This window comes from Cervus canadensis, chromosome 17 (assembly GCF_019320065.1).
Source record: "Cervus canadensis isolate Bull #8, Minnesota chromosome 17, ASM1932006v1, whole genome shotgun sequence".
In the NCBI taxonomy this organism is placed as follows: Eukaryota; Metazoa; Chordata; class Mammalia; order Artiodactyla; family Cervidae; genus Cervus; species Cervus canadensis.
The window spans coordinates 46,360,073-46,384,814 of NC_057402.1; the positions used below are offsets into that span (position 1 = coordinate 46,360,073).

At 51.9% G+C, this 24,742-nt stretch overlaps 1 protein-coding gene across 2 annotated transcripts in view; it reads right to left on the bottom strand.

Moving 5' to 3' along the window:
• SEMA4B (semaphorin 4B) overlaps nt 1-24,742 on the bottom strand; it is a 41,924-nt gene that overhangs the window by 9,756 nt on the left and 7,426 nt on the right. For both annotated transcript variants that reach the window (XM_043490180.1, XM_043490181.1), the window contains exons 2-4: nt 16,773-17,041; nt 1,633-1,796; nt 1,406-1,468 (exon numbers count right to left, since the gene is read on the bottom strand). In XM_043490180.1, the coding sequence (XP_043346115.1) occupies nt 1,406-1,468; nt 1,633-1,796; nt 16,773-17,041 (496 nt within the window). The remainder of the gene's footprint in view (nt 1-1,405; nt 1,469-1,632; nt 1,797-16,772; nt 17,042-24,742) is intronic.

Below are 24,742 nucleotides of genomic sequence, written 5' to 3' on the forward strand. Positions count from 1 at the left end.
ACCAAGACTTCTTGCTCCCTGTGTTGGTCCAACCCTGGTCTGGGCTACCATCCCTTCTCGCCCCTCACTGGTCTCCCTCTATCCCTGCCCCCAGGAGTCTGCTCCCCACCACGGTGGTTAGAGCAACTTTCTGAAAACCCACACTAGACCACGTCACTGCGCTTGCTCAGTCTGTCAGAGGTTTCCCAAATACCTCCCTCAGAGTGACATTCACAGTCCTGTTCTTTACGTCAAACCCCTCAACCCTCCTTCTAATCGTGGCTTAAATGTCTCTTTCTAAAGGAAGTGTAACCTGACCACCCTTAAAACAAGACTGATTTCTTCCTTTTCACAATGATATAATAATCAGGAGATCAAACCAGTAAATCCTAAAGGAACTCAACCCTGAATATTCATTGAAAGGACTGATGCTGAAGCTCCAATACTTTGGTAACCTGATGTGAAGAGCCAATTCACTGGAAAAGACCATGATGCTAGGAAAGACTGAGGGCAAGAGGAGAAGGGGTCGACAGAGGATGAGATGGTTGGATGTTATCACTGTCTCAATGGACATGAATTTGAGGAAACTCAGGGAGATAGTGATGGACAGAGAAACCTGGCGTGCAGCAGTTCATAGGGTCGCAAAGAGTCGGACACAACTTTGTGATTCAACAACGATAATAACCAGTGTCTCAAAGCACCCAGGCACAGAGTAAGTACTTAACACATTTCTGTTGAATAAAAGAAATCAAAAGCAGTCAGGACTTGAACCTATGTTTTAAAAAAAAATTTGGGGGGCGGGGGGTCATGCCACTGGCTTATGGGATTTTAGTTACCTGACCAGGGATTAGGAGTCCTAACCACTGGACCCCATAAAATTCCCTGAACTTGTATCTTGACCCCAAGACTGGTGTCTTTTGCCTTCACCTTAGCTGCCCCCTGCTGCACTCAGGACCAGGAGGCCTCTGGGAATGGTGGGGAATCTTCCCAAAGAACTCTGGGCTGACTGGTCCCCACTCATTGGTCTGGCCAAAACCAAGCTGAGATATGTCAGGCCTGCCACATCAAACACTATCCTCAAAGGGACAGACTCCCACCCCCACCCAATCACTGCTCCTGCTGGAAGCTGATGTCTGTTTGGCCCTCATTATATGTATTAGCTCACTGAATGCTCATGTTGAGTCCAGCGAGACAGGCATCCTTACCCCCATTTTACTAAGGCTCGGACAGGCAAATCCATTTGTCCGAGGTCACAGAAATAATAAGTACAGGGTCGAGACACAAACCCAGGTCTGGCCATCTCAGAAGCCCATGTCCTTTCCACCACAGCTGGCAGCATCTGCTCCCGCCTCCGGCCTCCATCCTGGAGCCAGACCTACGCCTCCAGCCCTCCTTCAGCCCAGGTTACTTCCAGGTGCTGGCTCACCTCTGGGTCCTTGCCCTTGAAGCTGCATTGCTGCTTTCTCTCTGCATCGGCGGGCCACTGCAGCTGGGGAGCCAGAAAGGGAAAGGTCAGCGTGCACCTGGGAACAGAGGCTCCGCCTCTCGATTCTTTGCCCCTCCCCCATTTACATTATCCTGGGACCCAGAAGTCCCATCCCCCACCCACCCACCGGCACCCTCCACCCAGCCTACCCCTGAGCATCATCTGACCTCCTGGTACTCCCCGCCTGGCAGGAAGCTGACGCTGCTGTTGAGTGCCAAGAGGGCCTCTCGAGCACCCACGTACACAGTCCTGCCATCCTTGCTCAGCAGGAGGGCTGTGTAGTTGAAGATGTTTTCAGCTTCAAATTTGAGGAATGACCGCTTTTCAGAGCCTGGAGAGAAGATGATGGACATTACCTGGGGGCCACTCCTCCCAGGAGAATGCTCTTACACCAACCTCTAGAACAGACTGATGCGGTTGAAGGTAGATCAGCAAGGCAGTGGGTGCATGGGGCTGAGGACCGGCAGTCAGATTTAAAAGGAGCAGCACTCCCGGATTCTCAAACATTATGTATGAAACAAACGCACAATGATGAATGTCAAAGAACATTAGTTACAGCACCATTCATGTTAATGAAAGACTGAAATCACCTCAAATCCAACTACAGGGGGCTGGGTGAAAATAAATCTCAACACTTTCTATGTCGGAATGCCATGCAGCTGGTAAAACGCTGCTATACTAGCAACTCCAGACAAACAAGCAAAGTTATCCAAGAAAGGCGTGGTCAAGATATTGAGTAGCTGAAATAGAAAGTGATGGATTTTGAGCATCTAACAGAATGTAAGAAACGAAAGTCTCTTTAACATTCTCCTTTGAGTGGCATTAGACGCAAAGAAAAGGACTTGTAAGCACAGCCCACTCCCGTGGGCAGCAGTGAACACGATTCACAGAGGAACGCTAACCCGGGGCGCCAGCCTTCAGTTCTCAGCACTGCTTCGTGTCACTCATGGGCGATTTATGGTTATTAAACAGAATGGAAATGCTAATAACCTTGCCCTCAGAAGCCTGAATCTACATCAGACAAGCACTATGATGCTGGGGGGTGAAAGGAAATCAAGGAAAATGCAGTCTCCGTATCTTCCTCTGAGAGGAAGGGCCTCTGAGAATAAGGGCCACAAGAGACTATGGTTTGTAGAACAAGAACTTGAGGCTTAAGTATATTACTTAAATTTTAAATTGCAAAGGTAACCAAATACAGAGGCAGACAATGTTTGGAGGAAGTGGGGAAGGGTGATGGAAGTGATGGAAACCTTTACTTTTTCTTAGGGGCAAGTCAGTAAATCCAATAAACCAAGAAATCGTGGAGTAAACATTTTATTTAAGTGGAGGGAACCACTCTGTAACAACAAGTCTAAATGATTAAAATTGCCCCTCTTACCCAGGCCTGTGACTGGGGAAGACGGAGGCAATTACTGCTTTTCACAATAAGTCTTCTATGCTTTAAAAAAATAAAAACAAAAAAACTATGTGCATGTATGTGTCATATAAATTTCAAGTATCTTTCATTGTTGTAGAATATGTAATAACAAGGAAAGATACTAGTTATCTACCATTAAATGAAAATGAAAAAACACTATGCATAGTTAGATTCGCATTTTTTGTGGGAAAAACATAAACATAGAAAAATTCAAGAAGGATGAATCACAAAATACTGAAAAGTGGTATCCTGGTAGAATTCTTGGTCATTTTTTTCCCTTTGCACTTGTTATCATTTTTTTGATTCTACAGGTTACACTTGTGCAATGCTAAAGAAATAAATTAGAAGGAAAGGAAGAAGAAGATATACACACACATCTATCCACCAGGGTACCGCCTGTGCTCTCAGTGACTAATGGATTTGGAGGGAAATTATTTTAAAAATTCTAGGCAGCTGATAAGAAGAGAAAAACAAGCAAAAAGCAGCCACCGTGCCCAACCCCAAGCATCTTGTAACTGACCAGTGGACTGCAATCACGCTAACAGTTTCATGAAGCTGAGGAAGAAAAAAAAAAAAAAAAATGCACCATGCCAACAAAGCAGTTGTGAAGACAGCTTCATGTGTGTTTACAGGGTGAGCATTTTTACATACCCCCAGCCTGGCTCCACAAAGGGCAAGGAAACACGAAGAAAAGAAGGTAGTGAAATATAAATGCTAAAAATCAGGAGCGGAGGGGGAAAAAAATCTGAAGAAAGCATCTAAACCAGAAAGGAAGGACAGGTTCACATCAACAGGTCATAAAGTCCTCAGGCAGCTACTGGACATGGGCTGTGCATTTAGTGTTGAGCCTCCCAGTGGCCAAAGAGAAAAGGAAAATCAGTTTACCTTGTCCTCACGGTTCAAGAGGAAGAACACATACCAGTCTTTTTGGGGGGAGCCAGGCTTTTTACCTGGCTGTTCATGCTGAAGGAAGCCCTTCAGCAGGACCCCCCAGCACATAAAATGGGAAATCCCTCTAGCGAATAGGAATGATGGAGTTCCCAAGGCTGTTGTTCGTCACAAGGTCTCCTGATGCGGTAAGGCAGTATTACAAGGTGCCAGTGTGGGAGTCTACGAGGGAATCTGCAGCTAGGAGGCCTGTCAGTCTAGAACCAGAGCGGAAACACGGGCTGCGTTGGCAACTCACAGGGCAAAGTCCTGCCCACTGTCCAGAGCCTGAACTTTGCTGCATAAACCACGTAGGGCAGCTGTGGTCTGGAGAAGTGAAGGCCTCTCTGAACTCTTACGTTCAGACTGGAATTACACTGGATTCCAAGTCTTTTGCCTCAAATTCCCAACTCCTCACCACTTCCTCTTAGCACTCTACACATTGGAATGGGGACTTCTCTGGTAGGCCAGTGGTTAAGACTTCAAGTTCCCAATGCAGGGGGTGCAGGTTCGATCCCTGGTCAGGGAACTAAGATTCCACATGCTGCTTGGCGCAGTGTGAACGCACACACACACACACACGAAGGATACGCTGGCAGGCCCAAGGAAAGTTTCCAGCACTAACCCCCTATTTTTCCCAACCGTAAAACCCAACACATAATTGAGGCCCAATTATGTTGCTTGTACTTTGAGCTGATGAGCTGGTCAGCCTTTTGGAACAAACAGCCTGGTCATTTTGCATTCTGCTCTGGGAAGAACCATCCCCCTCCCTCCCCAACCAAGAGACCCCTCTGTCTGGCCACCACAGATGCTGCCAGGAAAGTGCTGGGTCAACGTGTTGTACTTATTAAGTCCCTGGATACCCAAGATGGTCCTGTGAGATAGAAACTGCTGCCATCCCCAGGTTACAAATGAGGAAATTGAAGCTCAGGATCACGTTTACACAAAGCCCCACAGCAAGAGTCTGTCATACAGAGTGAAGAAAAGAGAAAAATATAACATACTAACACATACATGTGGAGTCTAGAAAAAATGGTACAGACGTACCTATTTGCAGGGCTGGAGTAGAGAGGCAAACAAGTGTGCTGACAGGGGGTAGGGTGGTGGGATAGATGGGGAAACAATGGGAACAGTGACAGACTGTTTTCTTGGATTCCAAAATCACTGCAGATGGTGACTGCAGCCACGAAATTAAAAGATGCTTGCTCCTTGGAAGAAAAGCTATGACCAACCTAGACAACATATTAAAAAGCAGAGACATTACTGTGCCAACAAAGGTCCATCTAGTCAAGGCTATGGTTTTTCCAGCAGTCATGTATGGATGTGAGAGTTGGACTATAAAGAAAGCTGAGCGCTGAAGAATTCATGCTTTTGAACTGTGGTGTTTGAGACGACTCTTGAGAGTTCCTTGGACTGCAAGATCAAACCAGTCAATCCTAAAGGAGATCAGTTTTGAATATTCACTGGAAGGGCTGAAGCTGAAGCTCCAATACTCTGGCCGCCTAATGCAAAGAACTGACTCATTGGAAAAGACCCTGATGCTGGGAAAGACTGAAGGCAGAAGACAAGGGGACGACAGAGGATGAGATGGTTGGATGGCATCGCCGACATGCGTTTGAGCACGCTCCGGGAGTTGGTGATGGACAGAGAAGTCTGGCGTGCTGCAGTCCATGAGGTGGCAAAGAGTCGGACACGACTGAACTGAAATGCCTGAACTGAGGGTGGTGGGATGACTTGAGAGACTGGGACTGACATGTATCCACTGCTGTGTATAAAACAGATAGCTAGTGGGAAGCTGCTGTTCCCAACACAAGGAGCCCAGCTCGGGGCTCAGTGACGACTTAGAGGGGTGGGACTTGAGGCGGGCGGGAGGTCCAAGAGGGAAGCGGATGTGTATACATACAGCTGATCGACTTTGTTGTACAGCAGAAACTAACAACACTGTAAAGCAACTATATTCCAATTAAAAAAAAAAAAACCACACCAGAAGTGTGATGGAAGGCCAACTCAGGGGGTCTCCTCCCTGGACTCCTGGTCTACAAACTGCAGCAAAACTACCTGGAAGACTTAAACTCTAGATCCACAAGCTGACCCTGAAGACTCTGAAGATGCTGGCCCATGATGGGGCCTGAGAACGCGAAAGTTTTTGAGCTCCCAGGGATTTTGAAGTAGGAGGCTCACAGAACACACTTTGAGAAGCACCATGTTTGCAGGGCAGGGTAGATGCCATCTCACCGAACTGGAGTTTTCTCATAATGCAGATAATGAAGAGAAAACTCACAGCGGGTTCACAAGGAGTCAGTGAGACCAGAGCAAATAGCCACTGCAGTCCCTTGTCTTTTATTTTAGCATTTTTAATTTATTTTTAATTAATTAATTAATTAATTTCCGGCTACACTGAGTCTTCACTGCCATGTGGGCTCTCTCTAGTTGCAGAGAGCGGGGGCTATTCTCTAGTTACAATACACAGGCTTCTCACAGACCAAGATTTCCTGCTGCAGGGCATGGGCTCTCAGAGCGCCGGGCTTCAGTAGCTGTGCGCACAGGCTCAGTTGCCCCGAGGCATGTGGAATTTTTACAGACCAGGGATCGAACCCGTGTCCCCTGCATCGGCAGGCAGATTCTTAACCAGTGGACCATCAGGGAAGCCCCCCCCCCATCCCTTCACAGCCCTCCAGTTTCCTGACAGTGAGGGCTTATCTGCTTACTGAGGAGGTGCATTTCTACCGAGGCGGCGGATCCCGTAAGCCTGGGCAGAGGCTGCTCTTGGAATCTGTCCAGACACAGGAATGCCAAAGGTCAGAGATAAGCTTCAGTCCAGGTGGCAGCTCAGCCTTGCTCAGGCCTGGGGACATGGGGGGCGGGGAGACTTGCCAAGGGTCACAGCCAGATGGGAGGGGCAGCCTAGGCGCCAGCTGCCCAGCCCTGGTCCAGCCCCGCCCTCCAAACGCACCAGCTGCCCAGGAGCCCCCACGCCTCCCTGGTCACACTGGGAGTCAATGCAACCACCACAGGACAGAAAACACCTTGAAGAAGCAGGCGAGGGGTCCCCTCACACACATTCCCATTCTGGGGATCCTCCCTCCGCCCCACGTCTCTCAGACTCAAAGTGCCACGGTGTCCTGAAGGCCTGGCCATCCACAATCCTTCTTGCCCTGTGGCCTTCACCAGAGCCAGTCAGTGGGGCTCGCTTGCCAGCAGGGAGTGTCAGCAAGCCAGAAGTTAAAAACACAGACTCAGAGGGACTTCCCAGGTGGTCCAGTGGCTAAGACTCTGCGCTTCCAATGCAGGGGGCCTGGGTTCGATCCCTGGTCAGGGGATTAGATTCCTGCATGATGCAACTGAAACCCAGCACTGTCAAATAAATAAACAGCACAGACTCAGAGACCCGGGTTCAACGCCTGCCTCTGTCACTTACTGTCTGGGTACCACTAGGACCAGCCACTTCACATCTAGGAGCCCTGTTTTCCTTATCTGTGAAATGAGGGTAATAGCACCTTGCCTCTCAGGGTAGTTACAAGAAATGAGATTAGACACGTAAATAGTAATACACGTAATAACCCACATTTACTGAAAGCTTCGCTCAAAACAACTTTGCACATGTTATCGCGGTGTTGGCACGGTGTCTGGCACATGATCAACACTCCAGCAGATCAAAAACAGAATCAGAAAGCCCTGCAGGAAAATCCAGCCTGGCGAGAGCTGCCAGAGGAGCAGGGCTGTTTGGAAGAGCTGGGCTTCCCGGGTCCTCACCCTGGGCGCCTCTAACCTCGGCCTCCGCTGAGCCAGCAAGGGTCTCACGGCCAAGCAGAGAGCGTGGGCTCAGACAGGGGCTGGGGTCACGGGCCCATGTGGGGCGCGCGCACGCTCTGGTTCCTGCTCAGCGGTGTTCTGAGTGGGGTTCCTGCCTGAGCTTGCCTCTCTGTGAGTGTGCGTCTGTCTGTGTGTGTGTGTCTGTGTGTGTATACACCCTACTGCAGGGCTTGTCCGTGCTTGTGCGTTCGCTCCGGGGTGCCATCTTCACTCCGAGGTGACTGAAGGGGGAGGGTGTTTATGCACTCAGCTCCCCAAGCGCTGGGGCACACAGCAGGGTCAGTCTTAGCGTGTACCCTGCCCTGTGTGCGGCAGAGAGTGTCCCGTTCTGCTCAGACACCCTCCACGTCCTCTGCCCAGCGGGTTAGTCCAGTGCAGAGAAGGTCAGGCTGCCTGAGCTGTGGCCGGTTCTCCCAGGTGGAATGAAACCTTCCCGTCCAGCCTAGGGCCGGCCTGAGTCAGTGGCTTCTCCAGGGCTCCGAGATGGCGAGATGGGGGCTGACCTGGACGGGTGGGGAGTGTGGCTTGGGCTTGTCAGGGCTACCTGCAGGGCCCCCGCTTCCATACCCTCGGGGCCTGCGCTCTCAGCCGGAAGTGATGCCGAGACAGCTCAGCCCCCAGCCTCAACTGGAGTTCCTACCCTGGGCCGTGACTCAGCCGGAAGCCCGGAGCTGTCCGGGGTGAGCCGGGAACAGGCCTCAGCTCCGTCCCCACCCCGGGGCAGTCCCACCCTGCCAGTCAGGCGCTGCGGCAGGCCCCCGTGACTCAGAGCCCCACCCCACCTTTCCCGCACTGCGGGGTGGGGGGGGGCCACAGCGGACGCTGACCTGGCCTCAGCAGTCCGCCCTCCACAGGCCCCAGCAGGACTCAGCCAGAAGACATCAGCTTCCCTGCGGAGTCAGAGCCCAGAAGTTGCCCCCAGCTGGCAAGGGGGGTGATGGGGTGGGGGGCGGCTGGCTGCCCGTCAGCTTGAATGCCAAGGTCCCCAGAGAGGGGTCTGTCTGGGCCCTGGACAAGAGCCCACCCCCGCCCGAGAGGCTCTGCTGGAGCACCTCTTCCCCAGGGAGTCACACGGAGGGACCCTCGGACCCACCTGCGCCCGCCGGAGCACCGCCCTCCTGGACGGGGCTGACTCAGCACCGACCTGCATGTCGTGTCCTCCTCTCGCACCACCCAGCGCCGCGCTGGGCGGCCCGACGGGCTGCAGGCGGCCTGCCAACTCCGCTGTCACCAGCCCCGGTGCCAGGGCAGAGTCCCCAGACCAGACAGGGAAGGGTCAGTCGTGGTGGGGGAAGGGGGCTAAGTGCCGGAAGCGCTTCCTATGGACTGAACCCCGCCTGGAAGGGGCGGGCACACTCAGGAAAAGCCTGGCTCCTGGCTCGCTACTGCTCCAAGCCGGCCAAGTGCTCCTGCCACCCCCAGGCAGCCCCCAGCCCCTTACAGACACCCTCTCCTTGTGTCCATCTGGCCAGGAGAGTCTTAACCCAGGACCTGTCATGAGCAGCCGTCATCTTGGGAGCCTGACCCCCACCTACCCCACCCAGGACCAAGGTCAGCTCCTACAGCCCTCTGCTTCAGGGGCTGGCTGTCCCCTCTCTGCTGAGGCCTGTATCCCTACCTCCTCCTCTCAGAGGACCCCCACTTTCTGAGGAAGCTGGGCCTTTCAGGCATAAACAGCCTCAACTTCCCGCTGTTCACCCCGGTGCCCCCTATCTCCTCAGAAACCAAGTCCTGGGTCATCAACCTCCACCGCTCATCCCAGAAACTGGTGTGCTCCCCTCCTCACCTTCTCAGCCCAACTCCTGAGAAGAGCCACCCAGAGCCGTCTCCACTCCTCACCTCCCACTCACTCCCTAACCAGAGTCAGGCCTTAGCCAGCCCCACGCTCACCGGGCCCAGGCATCACCTCCCTGCCAAACCCCGGCGCCGAGGGGCAGGGCCTGGCGGGGGTCCCTGAGCGTCTGCCACGCCGGCCTTGGCTGGGGGGACCGGGGGGGGTCTCCTCATGTCTCCCTCATCCTCCTCCTGGGCCTCATCCCTCCAAGCACTGACTCAGCACTCTAAATAAAAGGGCGGCTGCCGGGCATCCTGGCCGGGTCACTGTGAGGTAGGAATTACCATCCGCTTTTCGCAGGGGAGAGAACCAAAGCGCACGTGAACTGACATGCCCTCAGTAACGCAGTGAGGAAGAACGGTGGAGCTGGGATTCGAACTTGGGCCACCGGCTCCAAAGTCAGTGTTACAAATCACCTCCAGCCTCTCCAGCCTTTCTGCTTTTGAATCTTCTTGTTCCCTGGGGTTGTTGGGCCTTTGGACCTTGGGCCACACATTCATTCTCACTGTTTCAATGTCCTGGACGCTGGTGACCCCCAAGCCTCTTCATCCAGTGCAAGCCAGACCCCATGATGCGGAGACCCTCCATGGGCGCCTCCCCGCCTCTGCCCCTTCCCAGACCACTCCTCGACTTGGGATCTTGTGTCTGTGGGGCATCCCTCACCAGGAGTCGCACTTCCTGCCTCCCTTTCTCTCACCACGGACATCTGGTCCACAGTCACATCCTGACAAGTCCCCTCCTTAATGCCATCCAGGTCTGTTCCCTTCACCACCCCCTGCCCTGCTGCTGGGAACTGTCACTGTCCTGGGACCCAAAGCCCCAGCCCCTAACTCACCAGTTCATGCCACGTCCCCCTCCCATTTCAGGAGAGCTAAGTGCAACTCAGCGTCCTATTTCTCCTCCCCAGCCTTCTCCCAGGCAGTCCCCTTGCCTGGAATGCTCTTCCTTTTGACTAACTCCTACTCATCCTCTGAGACCCAGCCCGCTTTCACCTCCTCCAGGAGGCCTTCCTGAATCCCTGGCTGGGCAAGGGCCCTCTGTGGACCCATCACTTCCTGCTCACACTCTGGCCGTGCACTGGCCACACTGTCCGACGAGGACGGGCCTCTGGTGCCTGTCTCCCTCACCAAGCTTGGATCCTTGAGGGTCGAAACTGTCTTACTGGGACTTCCCTGGTGGTCCAGTGGCTGAGAATCCGTCTTGCAATGCAGGGGACTTGGGTTTGATCCCTGGTCCATGAAGACTCCACAGGCTGCAGGGTAACCGAGCCCATGTGCTACAACGAGACAGCCCTCATGCCACAACAAGGACCGAGCGCACCCAAATAAACAAATAAATAAAAACAAAGTGGCCCTTAAGAAAAAAAAAAGCTATCTTATTATTTGTATCCAGTATTTGTATCACCTGACCAGGTGAGTTCCAAGGAGTTGTTCAATAAACATCTGTTGATTGAATGAATGATTCACAGAGTCCCAAGTCCCGGTTTGGGGTGCTCTGGTCCAGGGATGGACATCAAAGGGGGCAGTCCAGAGGTCCTGAAGCCTCACGTTCTCGAGACTATGTCTGAGGAGCACAGCCCCTCCCTGTCCCCTCCCCAAAAGCTCAGTCCTAGGATCCCAGGGTCCAGAGGGAAGCATGACAACTAAAAGTGCCGCAGAGAGGCAGGGAATGTCACAGATTGGAAGCAAGTCAGAAGACCTGTGAGTCCTGACTTTTATCACTGACCAGCCAGACAAGATAACCTGCCTTTTCTGGGAGGGAGCCACTTTGCAGGGCTGCTGGGAAGACCAAAAAAAAAAAAAAATGCAGTCCATGGAAGTGACACGCTCCCAGATTAGGGGCCACCAACAATTAGGATCAACCTTACCCATTCCCCCCGCTCCAAGTCCTCATCTTTGCCCCTGGCCACCTTGAAGCCCCCTAGGAAGGGAGACAAAGGGGACAGATGGGGGTGCAGCCTCCTACAGGCAGGCACCCCTCTGAAGGGGTAGCTGCTGCTTCACCCAGACCCTCACTGCTCAATGGAACAAGGACCAAGCCTCAACAGGTCTTCAGAAGAGTTGGAAATCTGGATTTTTATAGAAAATTTCCTGAGTTTTAAATACTGCTGACTAAATAAAATTTTTCTAAAACACCTGGAGGCCAGACAAAGATCTATCTCCAAGCTGGCTCTAACCTATTGCACAAACATCTGGCTGAGACATTTGCCCCAGTCTCCAGAGAACCACATTCCTGGTCAAATCTGCTCCTTGCTTGCTTGCTAAGTCACCTCAGTCGTGTCTGACTCTTTGCAACCCTGTGGACTGTAGCCCGACAGACTGCTCTGTACATAGGATTCTCCAGGCAAGAATACTGGAGTGGGTTGCCATGCCCTGCTCCAGGGGATCTTTCGGATTCAGGGATCAAACCATGTCTCCTGCATTGGCAGGTAGGTTCTTTACCACTAGCACCACCTGGGAATCCCCTAGGAGTCTGCTGAGTCTACCATACTTCCGACCATCGCTGGGCCATCAGGGCATCAGTTGGCTCCTTTGTCCAATCCAAGCAGTGACCTCAGTAGTTTTTTCACCAGATGGAAACACACAACCTATTACTTATTCAAGGACCACATCAGAAGCTGCTCTTCCAATCCTAAGCACCCAGGGATGGGGGAATGGGCTTACAAGTCCTAAGAAGCGGACAAAGGAAAGAGTGACAGACATGCCCGGAGTCCAGCTTTTTCTCCAGGCCCCGTGCCATCCCCCCTTCCATGCTGGGAGATGAACGTGCAGGTGTATCCAGCTGTGGACCAAGTTACGCAACCTCAGAGTATTTTTTTGCTGGGCTGGCACACGGGCATTTCAACACCCAGACAAATGTGGGTTATTCAGAGGGCAGAGTGGAAGCAGCGAGGGGCAGGGAGGAGGGAGAGGTGTGGTCCAGCCCCAGGCAGACCAGGTTCTGGGGCAGAAGAGGACTTTGAAAGAGCTGAACCAGGAGCACTTGAAAGGTGGACTGAGTTAAGCAGGACCCTGAGGGATGGCCTCAGATCAGCCCTAGGGCAGTGGTGGCGGGAGGTGTGTGGAAAGGATGGACTTGCTTGTTGTTCTACCCCCAGGGTAGGCAGGGGGTCTGCACTACTTCATTCCTGGGCCAGAAGGTCTTAGCAGCAAGCAGAGGGCCTACAGACAGCCAGCGCTCAGACTATATCGACCAAATTGATGCAAATAACCTCACCCAAGAAGGCAGGCAGAGATCACCACCACAGAAAAAGCCGCTACCTTCTACTGGGGACGGAGCACGTGCCAGGCACCAGGCCAAACACTTTACATACATTATTTCATGTAATCCTCTCAGAACCCGGAGAGGTGGGTCCTGCTATTATTATTCCCATCTTGTCAATGTGAAATCGGGCCTGCAAGAGGCAGGCGCTGGCCCCAGGTTGTGCAGTCAGCTGGCTGTTAGCCCCACAGTTACAACTCGGCGCTGAGGGGCCATGGAGATGCCAGCCCACCAGACAGAGCTGAAGACAAATGTTCACCTTCAAGTTGAGGCCACCTCAAGGAGGGAGGCCAGGAAGCAGCCAGGAAAAGACTCTGAAAGCCGCTCGGGGAATTCCCTGGTGGTGCAGTGGTTAGGACTCTATGTTCTCATTGCCGAGGGCCTGGGTTCGATTCCTGGTCAGGGAACGAAGGGTCCCAGAAACCAAGTGGCCTGGCCAAAAAGAAAGAAAGAAAGAAAGAGAGTGGCTTGCATGGGACTTCTCAGGGCAGCCATGACCTTGAGTGCCTGCTTGGGGTCAGAGGACAAACAGCTGATTCAGGCCAATGCCATGTCCTCTCTGCTCAATGGGGTTTTGTTGACTGAAGTTTGCAGGCTTATGGGTTTCTGTGCAATCTAGATTGGAAACACTGTGTCCAGAGTTTTCCAGCCAGGCACTTCTGAGGCAGCTGGGGGGGGGGGCGTGGGGGGGGGGGCGGGATACATAGCTCCTTTAATTGCCCAAATAAGGGGACCCAATGTGACTTTCACAAGCAGAAGAGCAGGTTGTTTTGTTTCTGCCCACATGGCCAGGCTGGACGCACTGCACACCCGGGGCCCTGTTTCCACTCCGCATCTCTCCCCTTCCTGACCACACAGTCTCTGATGCAATAGAACCAAGTTTCCACACTCCCCTTTGAAGCATTCCTTTCACAGGGACAAGAGACTTCCTCTTAAGGCCTCTGCTGCCTGAGCTGACCCTGGAGCCCCCAGTCCTCCTCCCTCCATCCTGATCACTGGATGAGACCACAAGCGGGGCACCCCCTTCTGACGGCCCTAGGCATTTGCTGCTGATCAACAGCAACCAGGGCTCCATACAAAGGGCACAGACTCAGACTTTCAAGGATTTTGCTTTAAACCACAGACACAGGCCATTAGCCCTAGGCACCCTGGGCCTTTGGGGAGTTTCGGTAGGAATTCAGAATAGTGAGGGCAGGTGGCAGGAAGAAGGGTGTATTCTCCATGAGGGAGGGGCCTGGGGCTTCAAGCCCAACATCCCATGGTCACCACAGGCCTGGCCAGCATGGGCTCACTGCCAGGAATATCTAATGAGCCCCCAGGGATGAGACAGGAAACCGCGTCAGGCCACACTCTGAGGGTGCGCCCGCTCAGTCCCCAGGGCATTCCCCTCTGGGGCTACCAGCAGCTGGGAGGACCTGCATGTAGACGGCAGCGGGGCAGTGGGGATTCACGACCTGGAGCGAAGTCAGGGAGGCGAACACTCTGGGTGCAATGCAGCTTAGCAAAGTGCGGATACTCACACTCACGAGCTCAGGTGCTACTCAGTGATGCCAGGGCTTTGGTGGGACTTCCCTGGTGGCCCGGGGGCTAAGACTGCACGCTCCCAACGCTGGGGGTCTGGGATCGCTACCTCATCAGGGAACTAGATCCCACAAGCCGCAACTAAAGACCCTGTGTGCCACAACAACCCTGAAGACTTGCTGCAACTAAGACCTGGTGCAGCCTATTAAATAAACTAATTAAAAGAAAAAAAGAAAAAGAGGGCCCCTCTGCATAGACCCGGCTTCAAGCACACAGCGGAAAATCTTTTTCTTGAGGCTCCACAGCTTGGAAAGCAGAGTATACGAACTGCGTTTCAGGCCCTCAACCCCTCAGCTGGTCGCCTCTGTGCCGTGAACCAAATGCATGCACCTGCACAGTCCTCCCAGGTGAGCCTGAGTGTCTTCTTTTAGGGGGTTAGGATTTTACCACACGAACTGTGGGAGTACACAGACACCCACACCGCAGCACCAAGCTGACCTGCGCAGGGGGTGCTGGCGTGTGACAGAAGCCTGCACTACGGCCTGGCCACGGGGCCGGATGTGTGGACGTGGGCCAGGCCTTCGGTGTGGGCAGTTAACAGCCAAGTGTTCTAGCCGCTCTCAGGAAGCAGGCCCTCTCAGTTCCTCCTCACAGCTCCCCTCTCCGCCGTTCCTTCCCTTCTCTGTCGTTAATCACCCTATGAGTGGTCCCCCGCCAGCTTCAGAGGTGGACCCAATACCTGCTACAGTTGACACACCCCCATGAGCCGGCCCAGCTTCCCCAGGACGGAAGTAGCCCATCAAAGCCTTTGCGCCCCTCCTCACCTCACCATCGCGCAAAGGGAGGGGCAGCAAGGCAGCAGGCCTGGGTCCGGATGCACCTGTGAGCCTCAGCCACCCGGCTGGAGCGCTCTTCGGGCTGTGGTCAAGCTAACGCCCCAGCACGGCCCTCCCCCACCCCGGGGGCAGAATCACCCCGGCTCTGGGCAGCATGTGTCGAAGCCCATGCTGACACGTGGCAATAATGATAGCTAACACTTATGGAGCGGGTTTTATGTACCAAGCCCTGTCCTAAGGACTTTTCAAACAGAAGCTGATTTAATCCTCTCAATTCTGAGGTGGGTGTTATCATTATCTCTGTTTTACAGATGAGGAAATGAAGGCCCAAAGGGGTTAAGCAGCTTGCTCAAGGTCACATGATTACCTAGTGGCAGAGGCAGAATTTGAACTCTGGGCATCTTCTCAGTACTATCCTGCAATGTTTCAGACAGGGTTTCCCCAGTGACCCAGACTTACTTTAAGGACCGATTCTGCTCCTCTTTCTTATTGTCAATGGAATGCTTTTAAAAAATTTTTTGGCCATACTGAAAGGTATGTGGGATCTTACTTCCCTGACCAGGGATCGAACCCCACCCCCTACATTGGAAACTCTTGAGTCTTACCCACTGGACAACCAGGGAAGTCCCAGTAAATGAAATGCTTTTAGAAGTGGAGATGCTGTAAAAACAAGGAAGCCTGGTACAGTTTTGATCTGTAAACTCTATTTTATACATCCTTTATTCTAATTCACTCAGTATGACAACCAACAAGTTGAATGGCTTGGAGAAACAACATCTGTTGGGCACCTATATATGTTGCCTAGTCTCATGAAATCTCCAAGATAGCCTCGCAAAAAATCCTATGACAGTGTCCATTTTATGGATGAGCAAACTGGGGCACGGGGAGAAAGGACTCACTTGTTCAGTGGCAGAAATGGAATTGGAATCCAGGTGCTTCTGATTTCAAAGAGTTGGAACAGCAACCAGACAAAAGGGGAAGTAGGGATCGGGAAGAGTGGAGGGCTGGAAGGGAGGGGGCCAGATGTGAGAAGCAGATGTGAGCACCAGACAGGGGACCTGGCCAAGGAGGATGGTGCCCCCGGGTGACTCCGGGGTGGGGGTCCTGCGGTGGCTTCCAGGCCCTGGGGGTATCCCACCACGTCTGGGCAGGGGGCGCAGGCTGCGCCGTCTCGCTAGAGTGAAAAGGCGGAGGGAGAATGGGGCACCCGCCGCGGTTCCCGAGTCCTGCTCTGACTTGCTGTAACACCAGAACCCCAGTGTTTACTGGACGGCATCAAGGGCCCCTCCACCCCGCGCTGCCCTCAGGGGGGCGGCGCCGCGGCAGACTCTGGTCAGCATCAAAGACAAGCAGGCGGACCAGCGGGCAGCCAGCACCGGGGGTGGGGGGCATGGGGGTAGCGTCACCGCCGAAAGGGCGCCGTACCAGGGGGCGACGGAGCGGCCCAAAGACCCCCTCCCTGCCCATTAAAAGAATGGAAGAAAGAGACCTGCGGTTCCACAGCTCCCCTCTCCTCTCCTCCCTCCCTCCCAGCAGCTTGCTGGAAGGAGGAGGGCTCCTCATGGACCCCAAGCCTCCGACAGACCCCCTCCCTTCCCCTCTCCTTTGTCACCACCACCTCCGCCAGAGCCACCTCTCCGGCCCCCTCCCCTCCCCCAGACCCCTGCCGCGTCCTCCGCGGGGTCGCCCAGCACTCACCGAGAGGCAGGCTGATCCGAGGGGTGAGCGCCCGAGAGGGAGACGGCGGTAACAGCGGCAGCAGCAGCAGCAGCAGGGGCGGCAGCGCGCCCAGCGGGGCGGCCGCTCGGCTCCCCCGGCCCATCGCGGCGCGCCGGACTTGGACCGCGGGGAGCGACGGCGTCCTCCGAGCTCGGCTCAGGTGGCTCTCCGGGACTCGCGGGCAGCAGCCCCGCCCCGAAGTCCGGCCCCGGAGTGGGCCGGCCGCCCCCGCCTCCGGACCTAGGGGGCTGGAGCGGGGTGGGAAGTGGGGTCACGTGGCTGCGCGCACGCTCGCCCCTCCGCCCGCCCCCTCCCCTGCACCACTGTCCTCCGCCGGCCCCGCTCGATCGAAGCTCGCCCGCGAGCGCGGCAGGGAGGGGCCGAAGGAGGAAGTTGGGCGGTTGGTCCAACCCCTCCCGGCTCAGCTCCCGGCCCGACCCGCCCCTTTCCCCTTCCTCCTTCCTGGGCGCTGGAGGCTCCAGGGGCGCCAGCGGGGGTGCACCTACCTCGGTGCGCGCCAGGCAGGAGCCGAGCCGGGCTATTAGCAGCAGCAGAGGCCGCGGCAGCGCGGGGGCGCGGAGGAGAGCAGACCCCTGGTTCCCCGCCCCTACCTCTCAGGCCCTCCCACCGCCGCCCCGGCCCCTTCCGGCCCCTCGGGGACCCTCAGCGCGTTTGTTTGGGAAAACGTGTGGGTCTCTCCACAGTGAGCGCGTGTCTTCTCCCTTTATCCCTGTCGACCCCCGCCCCCTCACCGCCCCCCCCCGCCCCCCGCCAGCGCTCCTGGCACCCACATGTCGGCAACCAAATGAACTCCGCCGAGCTGCTGCGGACTCCGGGCTAGCTGCTTCTGCACCTAATTTTTGCATGGGTCAGTCCACTTTAGGTCTTGGCTGAGGGTTCACTCCAGGCTTGACACTTAATCTAGACGCCCGCGTGGTCATCCACGCTTGGAATTCTGTCCACACGAAGCCAGACCTCGGATGGGGGGGAATCCGGGCAAAATTAGCTTAAGTGGGATAATAGGATTTAATGTACTGCCAAGGACGTGAGACTTTCTCCACAATTGCACGTGGCCTGGCAGCGGATAGTACTCCCTAAGGCTGGAATCCCAGAGGCACCCACCCCCGGTCCTCCCGCGGTCTGAGTCCCCAGGGGTGGAGTTCAGTAGTGCTGAGACCAGGGGTTTCAAACTGCGAACAGGATCCCTTAGTGGATCCTGAAATCAAGTTAGTGAATCCCTATCAACATTAACAACAAAGAAACTGAATGGAAGATACCGAAGTGCAATGATCGTAGAAAGGATAAGGAAAATTCAGGAAGCCTGGTTCAGCTTTTCTCAACTGAGCACAGGATCCCGTGCATGCATCCTGTGGTGCTGTTGCTTGGGTCGCGTCTGACTCTGCGACCCCATGGGCTGTAGCCCTCCAGGCCCTCTGTCCATGGGATTCTCCAGGCAAGAATACTGGAGTGGGTTGCCATGCCCTCCTCCAGGGCATCTTCCCAACTCAGGGATCAAACCCGTGTCTCTTATGTCTCCTGCATTGGCAGGAGGGTTCTTGACTAATAGCGCCACCCGGGGAAGCCCTTGCACAGGATCACAGCAAAATGTAATTCTTCCTGTAGTCCAAGTCAAAAGGACTTGGGAAACCTCTGCCAGTCATTTCCATGGCAGTAGGGACAGTTTCTCCAGGAATTAGCTGCAATGACTGGAAAGTTCCTCTTCACCCCCAGCCCACAATGAGCTTTCTCAGAGCCAGCATCATTGGCTCTCACCCTATTCCCAGGGCCTCCCACAGGGTGACTGACAAGGGGGGGGCTCAGTGCTCACATGGTCCCAGGTCTCCTCATGAACACCCAAGCTTCCATGATCTCTGTATCTCCACCTTCTAGACTGGTGGCACCCTTTTTAAAGGGTCGTCCAGCACTGAACACAGAATTCCGCCTGGCACGTGGGCAGCACCCACTACCCGTAGTTCTCGCATTACCCAGGCCTGGGACAATCTGCTGTATCAATGGTGTCGAAACATCTTTAGTCAGTGATATCCATTCTTCTATCTGTAGCTAGCTATGTGCTCAGTCACTCAGTCATGTTGGACTCTTTGTGACCTCACAGACTGTAGCCCACCAGGCTCCTCTGTCCGTGGGATTTTCCCCGGCAAGAATACTAGAGTGAGTTGCCATTTCCTCCTCCAGGGGATCTTCTCAACCCAGGGATCGAACCTGAGCCTCCTGCATTGGCAGGTGAATGCTTTACCACTATGCCACCCGAGAAGCCCTGTAACCTAGGACCTTTGTCCTAAATTCCAAATGGCCTTGACATTTCTACAAGGCTGTCTTATCTGATAGGTATCTAAAATTCAGTGTGGTTCCAGATGCTCCATTAATGTGAGCCTCCTCCATCCCATTTAATGGCAAGTCTGTCTTTGAATTGCTCAGGTTAAAAACCTTAATTCCAAAAAAAAAAAAAAAAAAACCTTAATTCCTTTCTCTTCTCTTGCTCCTCATACTCAATCCACTAGCAAATCTATAATCTGACCACTTACCACCTCCTGGGGTCCCAGTTACTGCCCGCTCCTCGTGTCCGACTCTTTGTGACCCCATTGACTGTAGCCCACCAGGCTTCTTTGTCCCTGAGTTTTCCAGGCAAGAAAAGGAGTGTGTTGCCATTTCTTACTCCAGGGATCTTCCCAACCCAGGGATCGAACCGGAATCTCTGGCATCTCCTGTGTTCAGGCAGGTTCTTTACCGCTAGCACCACCTGGGAAGTTTCTACCCTTGTTATTGTTCAGTCGCTCAGTCATGTCTGACTCTTTGCAACCCCATGGAGTGCAGCATGCCAGGCTTCTCTGTCCATCACCAACTTCCTGAGTTTGCTCAAACTCACGTCCATCGAGTCGGTGATACCAGCCAACCATCTCATCCTCTGTCGTCCCCTTCTCCTCCTGCTTTCAATCTCTCCCAGCATCAGGGTCTTTTCCAATGAGTCAGCTCTTCGAATCAGGTGGCACAAGTATTGGAGCTTTAATTTCAGCATCAGTCCTTCCAATGAATATTCAGGGTTGATTTCCTTTAGGATTGACTTGTTTGATCTCCTTGCTGTCCAAGGGACTCTCAAGAGTCTTTTCCAGCACCACAATTTGAAAGCATTGCATCTTCAGTGCTCAGCCTTTTTTATTGTCCAGCTCTCACATCCGTACGCGGCTACTGGATTCCAAACCATAGCTTTGACTACCCTTGGGCTTTCCTGGTGCCTCAGCTGGTAAAGAATCTGCCTGCAATCCGGGAGACCTGAGTTCGATCCCTGGGTTGGGAAGATCCCCTGGAGAAGGGAACGGCTACCCACTCCAATATTCTGGCCTGGAGAATTCCATGGACTGTAACCTATGTGGTCACAAATAGTCGGACACGACTGAGCGACTTTCACTTTGACTACCCTTGAGCAGTTCTCAATCTCTTCTCAACTCAGCAGCCAGAGCGAGTTTTTCAAAACCAAAGTCAGGTCATGGCACTCCTGTGCTCAGAACCCTCCAGTGGTTCCTTACAGTGGTGGGCAAGGCTCCAGGTTACCTCAGCCCCACACCCACTGCATCATCCACTGCTCTCCCCACCCCTCACTCACTCTACCCCAGGCACTCGTGTGGACGAACACTCTTGAGTTAAGACCTTTGCCCTGGCTCCTCCCTCTGCCTGGAGTTCTCTACCCAGAAAGTGATTGAGTTCCTCGTTTCCTTCAAATCTTTCTCAAAGATCACCTTCTTAGTCATAAAAAAAGAACAAAATAATGCCATTTGCAGCAACATGGATGCACCTTGAGATTATCATACTGAGTGAAGTTAAGTCAGACAGAAAGACAAATATCACATGATATTGTTTATATATGGAATCTAAAAAAAGGCTACAACAGACTTGTGGACACAGCTGGGAAGGAGAGGGTGGAATGAACTGAAACCTATACATCACCATACGTAAACAGATAGCTAATAGGAAGCTGCTGTGTAACACTAGGAGCTCAGCCCAGCGCTCTGTGACAACTTAGAGGGTGAGATAGGGGGTGAGATGGAGGTTCCAGAGGGAAGGGCTATATGTACACTTGAGGCTGATTTACTTTGTTATACAGCAGAAACCAATACAACATTTAAAGCAATTATCCTCCAATTAAAAATAAATATAAAAAGGCTACAAATGAACTTATCTACAAAACTGAAATAGAGTTACAGATATAGAAGATAAACTTACGGTTGCAGGGTAGAGGGGAGGGCGGGATAAACTGGAAGATTGGGGCTGACACATACACACCACTATGTACAAAACAGATAACTAATAAGGACCTACTGTATAGCACAGGAAATTCTACACAATACTCTGTAATGACCTATATGGGAAAAAAAAATCTAAAAAAGAGTGGATGCATGATTTTGTATAAAAGATTCACTTTTCTGTGCTCTTGAAACTAAAACAACATTGTAAATCAATTATACTCCAATTAAAAAAAAGAAAAAAAGATCACCTTCTTGAAGAATCCGAAGTTCCCCCAATATTCCCCTTTCCCTGAGATGTTTTTTCGAAGTGCTCATCATCTTCTAATACACTATATGATTGGCTTATTTGTTGTGGTTTTTCTTTATTGTCTGAACCTCCCACCTGCCTTCTCACCCTCAAGAAGTGTTGACTGAGGAAGGCAAGTATTTTTGCTCCTTTGGCTTGGTAAATAAGCTATCCATAGCCTCTAGAACAGTGCCTGCCATATGGTTAACCCTCAGTCAGTACTGGCTGAGTGAATGAATAAATGAACGCAGCCTCAGAGTCACGGAATACTGCTGTCCCATGTCAACTAACAGCTAGAGCTCCTTATTGATATTCAACTTTGGTTTGGAATTCCCTGAAACCAGAAATGATGCAGTTAACTTTTTTAACCTATGCATAAGACTTTGTATTGATCTCCTTTAAATCTTTTGGTTCTGGTCCAGATCTCATCCTATTGAGGTCATTGTGAATATTGATTCTATCATGCAATTGGCTTCCCCTCCCAGTTCTGAGTCATCTATAAATCTGATAAGCATTCTTGACCATTATTCAAGTCACTGATAAAAATATTAGATGAGCAGACCTAGCACCCACTTCTTGGTTTCTAAATATCACTCTTCAATAAAAGGCGACAGAACTCCTTGGAGAAATGAAAGGGAAAGTACAAGGTGAACCTGGGACGTTGCATTGGGCCGGAAAACAAGGAAGGGACTAAAGACTAATGGGGTCATGTCAAAAGGATATAGGGCCAGCTTGATGACCAAACTTAGGACAATTTGAGCATCAGAAAGCATAATGAAGTAATGGATTCTAATGCATAAAAATAAAACAATCCATTAGTCTACAGTAAAACTCAGCAAAGCAGAGAGAAAAAAGAAAAAGGGCTAGAAAGGATGATTTTTCTCTATAGAAAAGTGCTGCCTGATAGACGTAGAGGAAATGATAGACTTAGAAAATCTAGATTCAAGCAAGGGTAACTAATGGATGCTAAACCTTTGGGTGGAAGATTCTTAGGAAACTACGTTAACAAGATCTCTGAGATTTCCCTGGTTGTCCAGTGGCTGAGATTCAAAGCTTCCAGTCTAGGAAGAGTGGGTTCGATCCTTGGTTGGGGAACTAAAATCCTACATGCTGCCTGGTACAGCCAAAAACAAAAAGGAAACAAAGTCTCAAAGTCTGTCCCGCAGATGACTTACTAATGACCAGTGGGAAAATGCTTCTCTCAGGGAGCACACTGGTGGCCACTATCTTTTTTTTCCCCCAGTGGCCACTATATTAATCAAGTGGCCAAAAGTAACATCATTGGTAGTGGGACTACCTGATACTATTCACCTCCTGATATGATTCAATAAAAAATACACAACTCATCAACAATTGTATCAAAAGTATGTAACCCAGATCTAATAATGAGGACGCAATAGGAAACATTCAGCTTGTACAAGACAAATAGCTTGGGTTCTTCAAAAAGGTCAAACTGATGAAAAGACAAAAAGGACAAGAGAACTGTTTTAGGATAGAAAACGAAAAAGACATGATAATCAAATGCAATATGTGAACCTTGGTTGAAATCCTGAAGGGAAAAAAAAGAAAGCCACAGAGCAATTGAGAAAATTTAACATGCACTGTGTATTAGATGATATTATGGCATTATTGTTCATTTTCTTAGGTACAATAATGGTACTGTGTTCTTAGGAGAATGTCGTTGTTGTTTGGAGACGCCTGCTGAGGTTTGTCGACATGAACTATCATGATGTCTACAACTTACTTTCATATGATTAGGCCTAAACAAGTGGGTTGTGAGTGTGCATTTGTGTATTAGAAAGAGTGTGAGTGCTACTGTGGCAGAGTTTTAACAAGTGGTTAATATAGAAAGTTATGGGTGTTTTATAAATTTGCAGGGAAAAATTGAGGGAGACACTTCCAAAAACAGAGCCTACTGGAGACCTCCATCCAGGTTGAAACTGATCAATATCCTTTGTAGGCTGAATCACATGTTAGCTATGGTGTCTTCCTTACCGCACCATTCAGCCCACATTTCTTCATATTATCCATAAGAATAATATGAGGGCCTTCCCTGGCAATCCAGTGGTTAGGACTCCGCAGTCTTGCTGGGTTCAATTCCTGGTCAGGGAACTAAAATCCAACAAGCCACATAGCATGGCCAAAAAAAATAATAACAACAACAATAATAATAATATGAAACAATTATAAGAAATCTTGCTGAAATCAAGGTCCTAGCTATAGCTATAGCACTGACTCATTGGAAAAGACCCTGATACTGGCAAAGATTGAAGGCAAAAGAAGTGGGTGGCAGAGGATGAGATGGTTACATGGCATCACTGACTTAATGGACATGAATTTGAGCAAACTCTGGGAGATAGTAGAGGACAGAGGAGCCTGGTATGCTGCAGTCCATGGGGTCAAAGTCTGACACCACTTAGCTACTGAATGATGACAACTAACTATAGTGTTTCCTTCTATCTTCTGCTTACTGCTATTACCTAGAACAGGGCCTGATGAGTGGCATATGTTTGATTAGAATTTGATGAGTGCCTGAATCTCCATGTCAGGTCTCCCCTCAAGCACCAACCAGGCTGGTTTGCCCGAGTGTCTTGGCAACACATGGGTTGTCTTAACTTTAGTGCTCATCTCTGAGAGGAGGCAGGGGCTGATGCAGTCTCACTTGGTAGTTAGTTATATCCTACTCAAACACTCCGTGTGTCTTCTGCCAACCCAGTGCAAGCCCCTTGAAGACAGTGACGGGTCTTGCCCCTGAACCCCCACTGCCTCACATGGCACTCCAGTAGGACCTCCACGGGGCGGACAAAATGAGGGCCCCACCTGTTGGCCTGGAGACAAGCCCTCTAACTCATGTCCCAGCACGGCGGCCTTGGACCTTGTGGGCTCCCCTGTCTTCCGCTGGCATGCTAATTTGTTCTCCCCAGGGTGAAAAAAAAAAAAAAAAGGAGGATAACTGACAGAGAAAAACCTCATTTGAGCTGACTTCCTGTGGGCTGAAGAGTGGTTCCCAGGCCAACACTGTGTCTCCTGTTCCCCTTTGCCACCCTTGGATGTAGGCAAGTCTTTCTCAGCCAGAACGCCGGTGTTTATAAAGAGCTCAGGGGGGCCACTTGGAAAGAGTATAGAAAGAGACAAAGCGAAAACCAACGCTTCCTCTGTGCCCCCAGCCAGGAAGATGCAGTCAAGTCTGGCTTCCTTTCTCTGTCCACATTCACACAGTCATTCCCCATCCATCCTCTCTCTCCTTCCTTCTCTCTCTCTCTCTGAGGTTCTCTCTCCTGTACACACTACCACACACATCAGAAGGATAAAAAGCAAGAAGGAGAGGTAAAATGTGCACAGGGATCAAACCCAGGTCTCCCGCATTGCAGGCAGATTCTTTTCCAGCTGAGCCACTGGGAAAG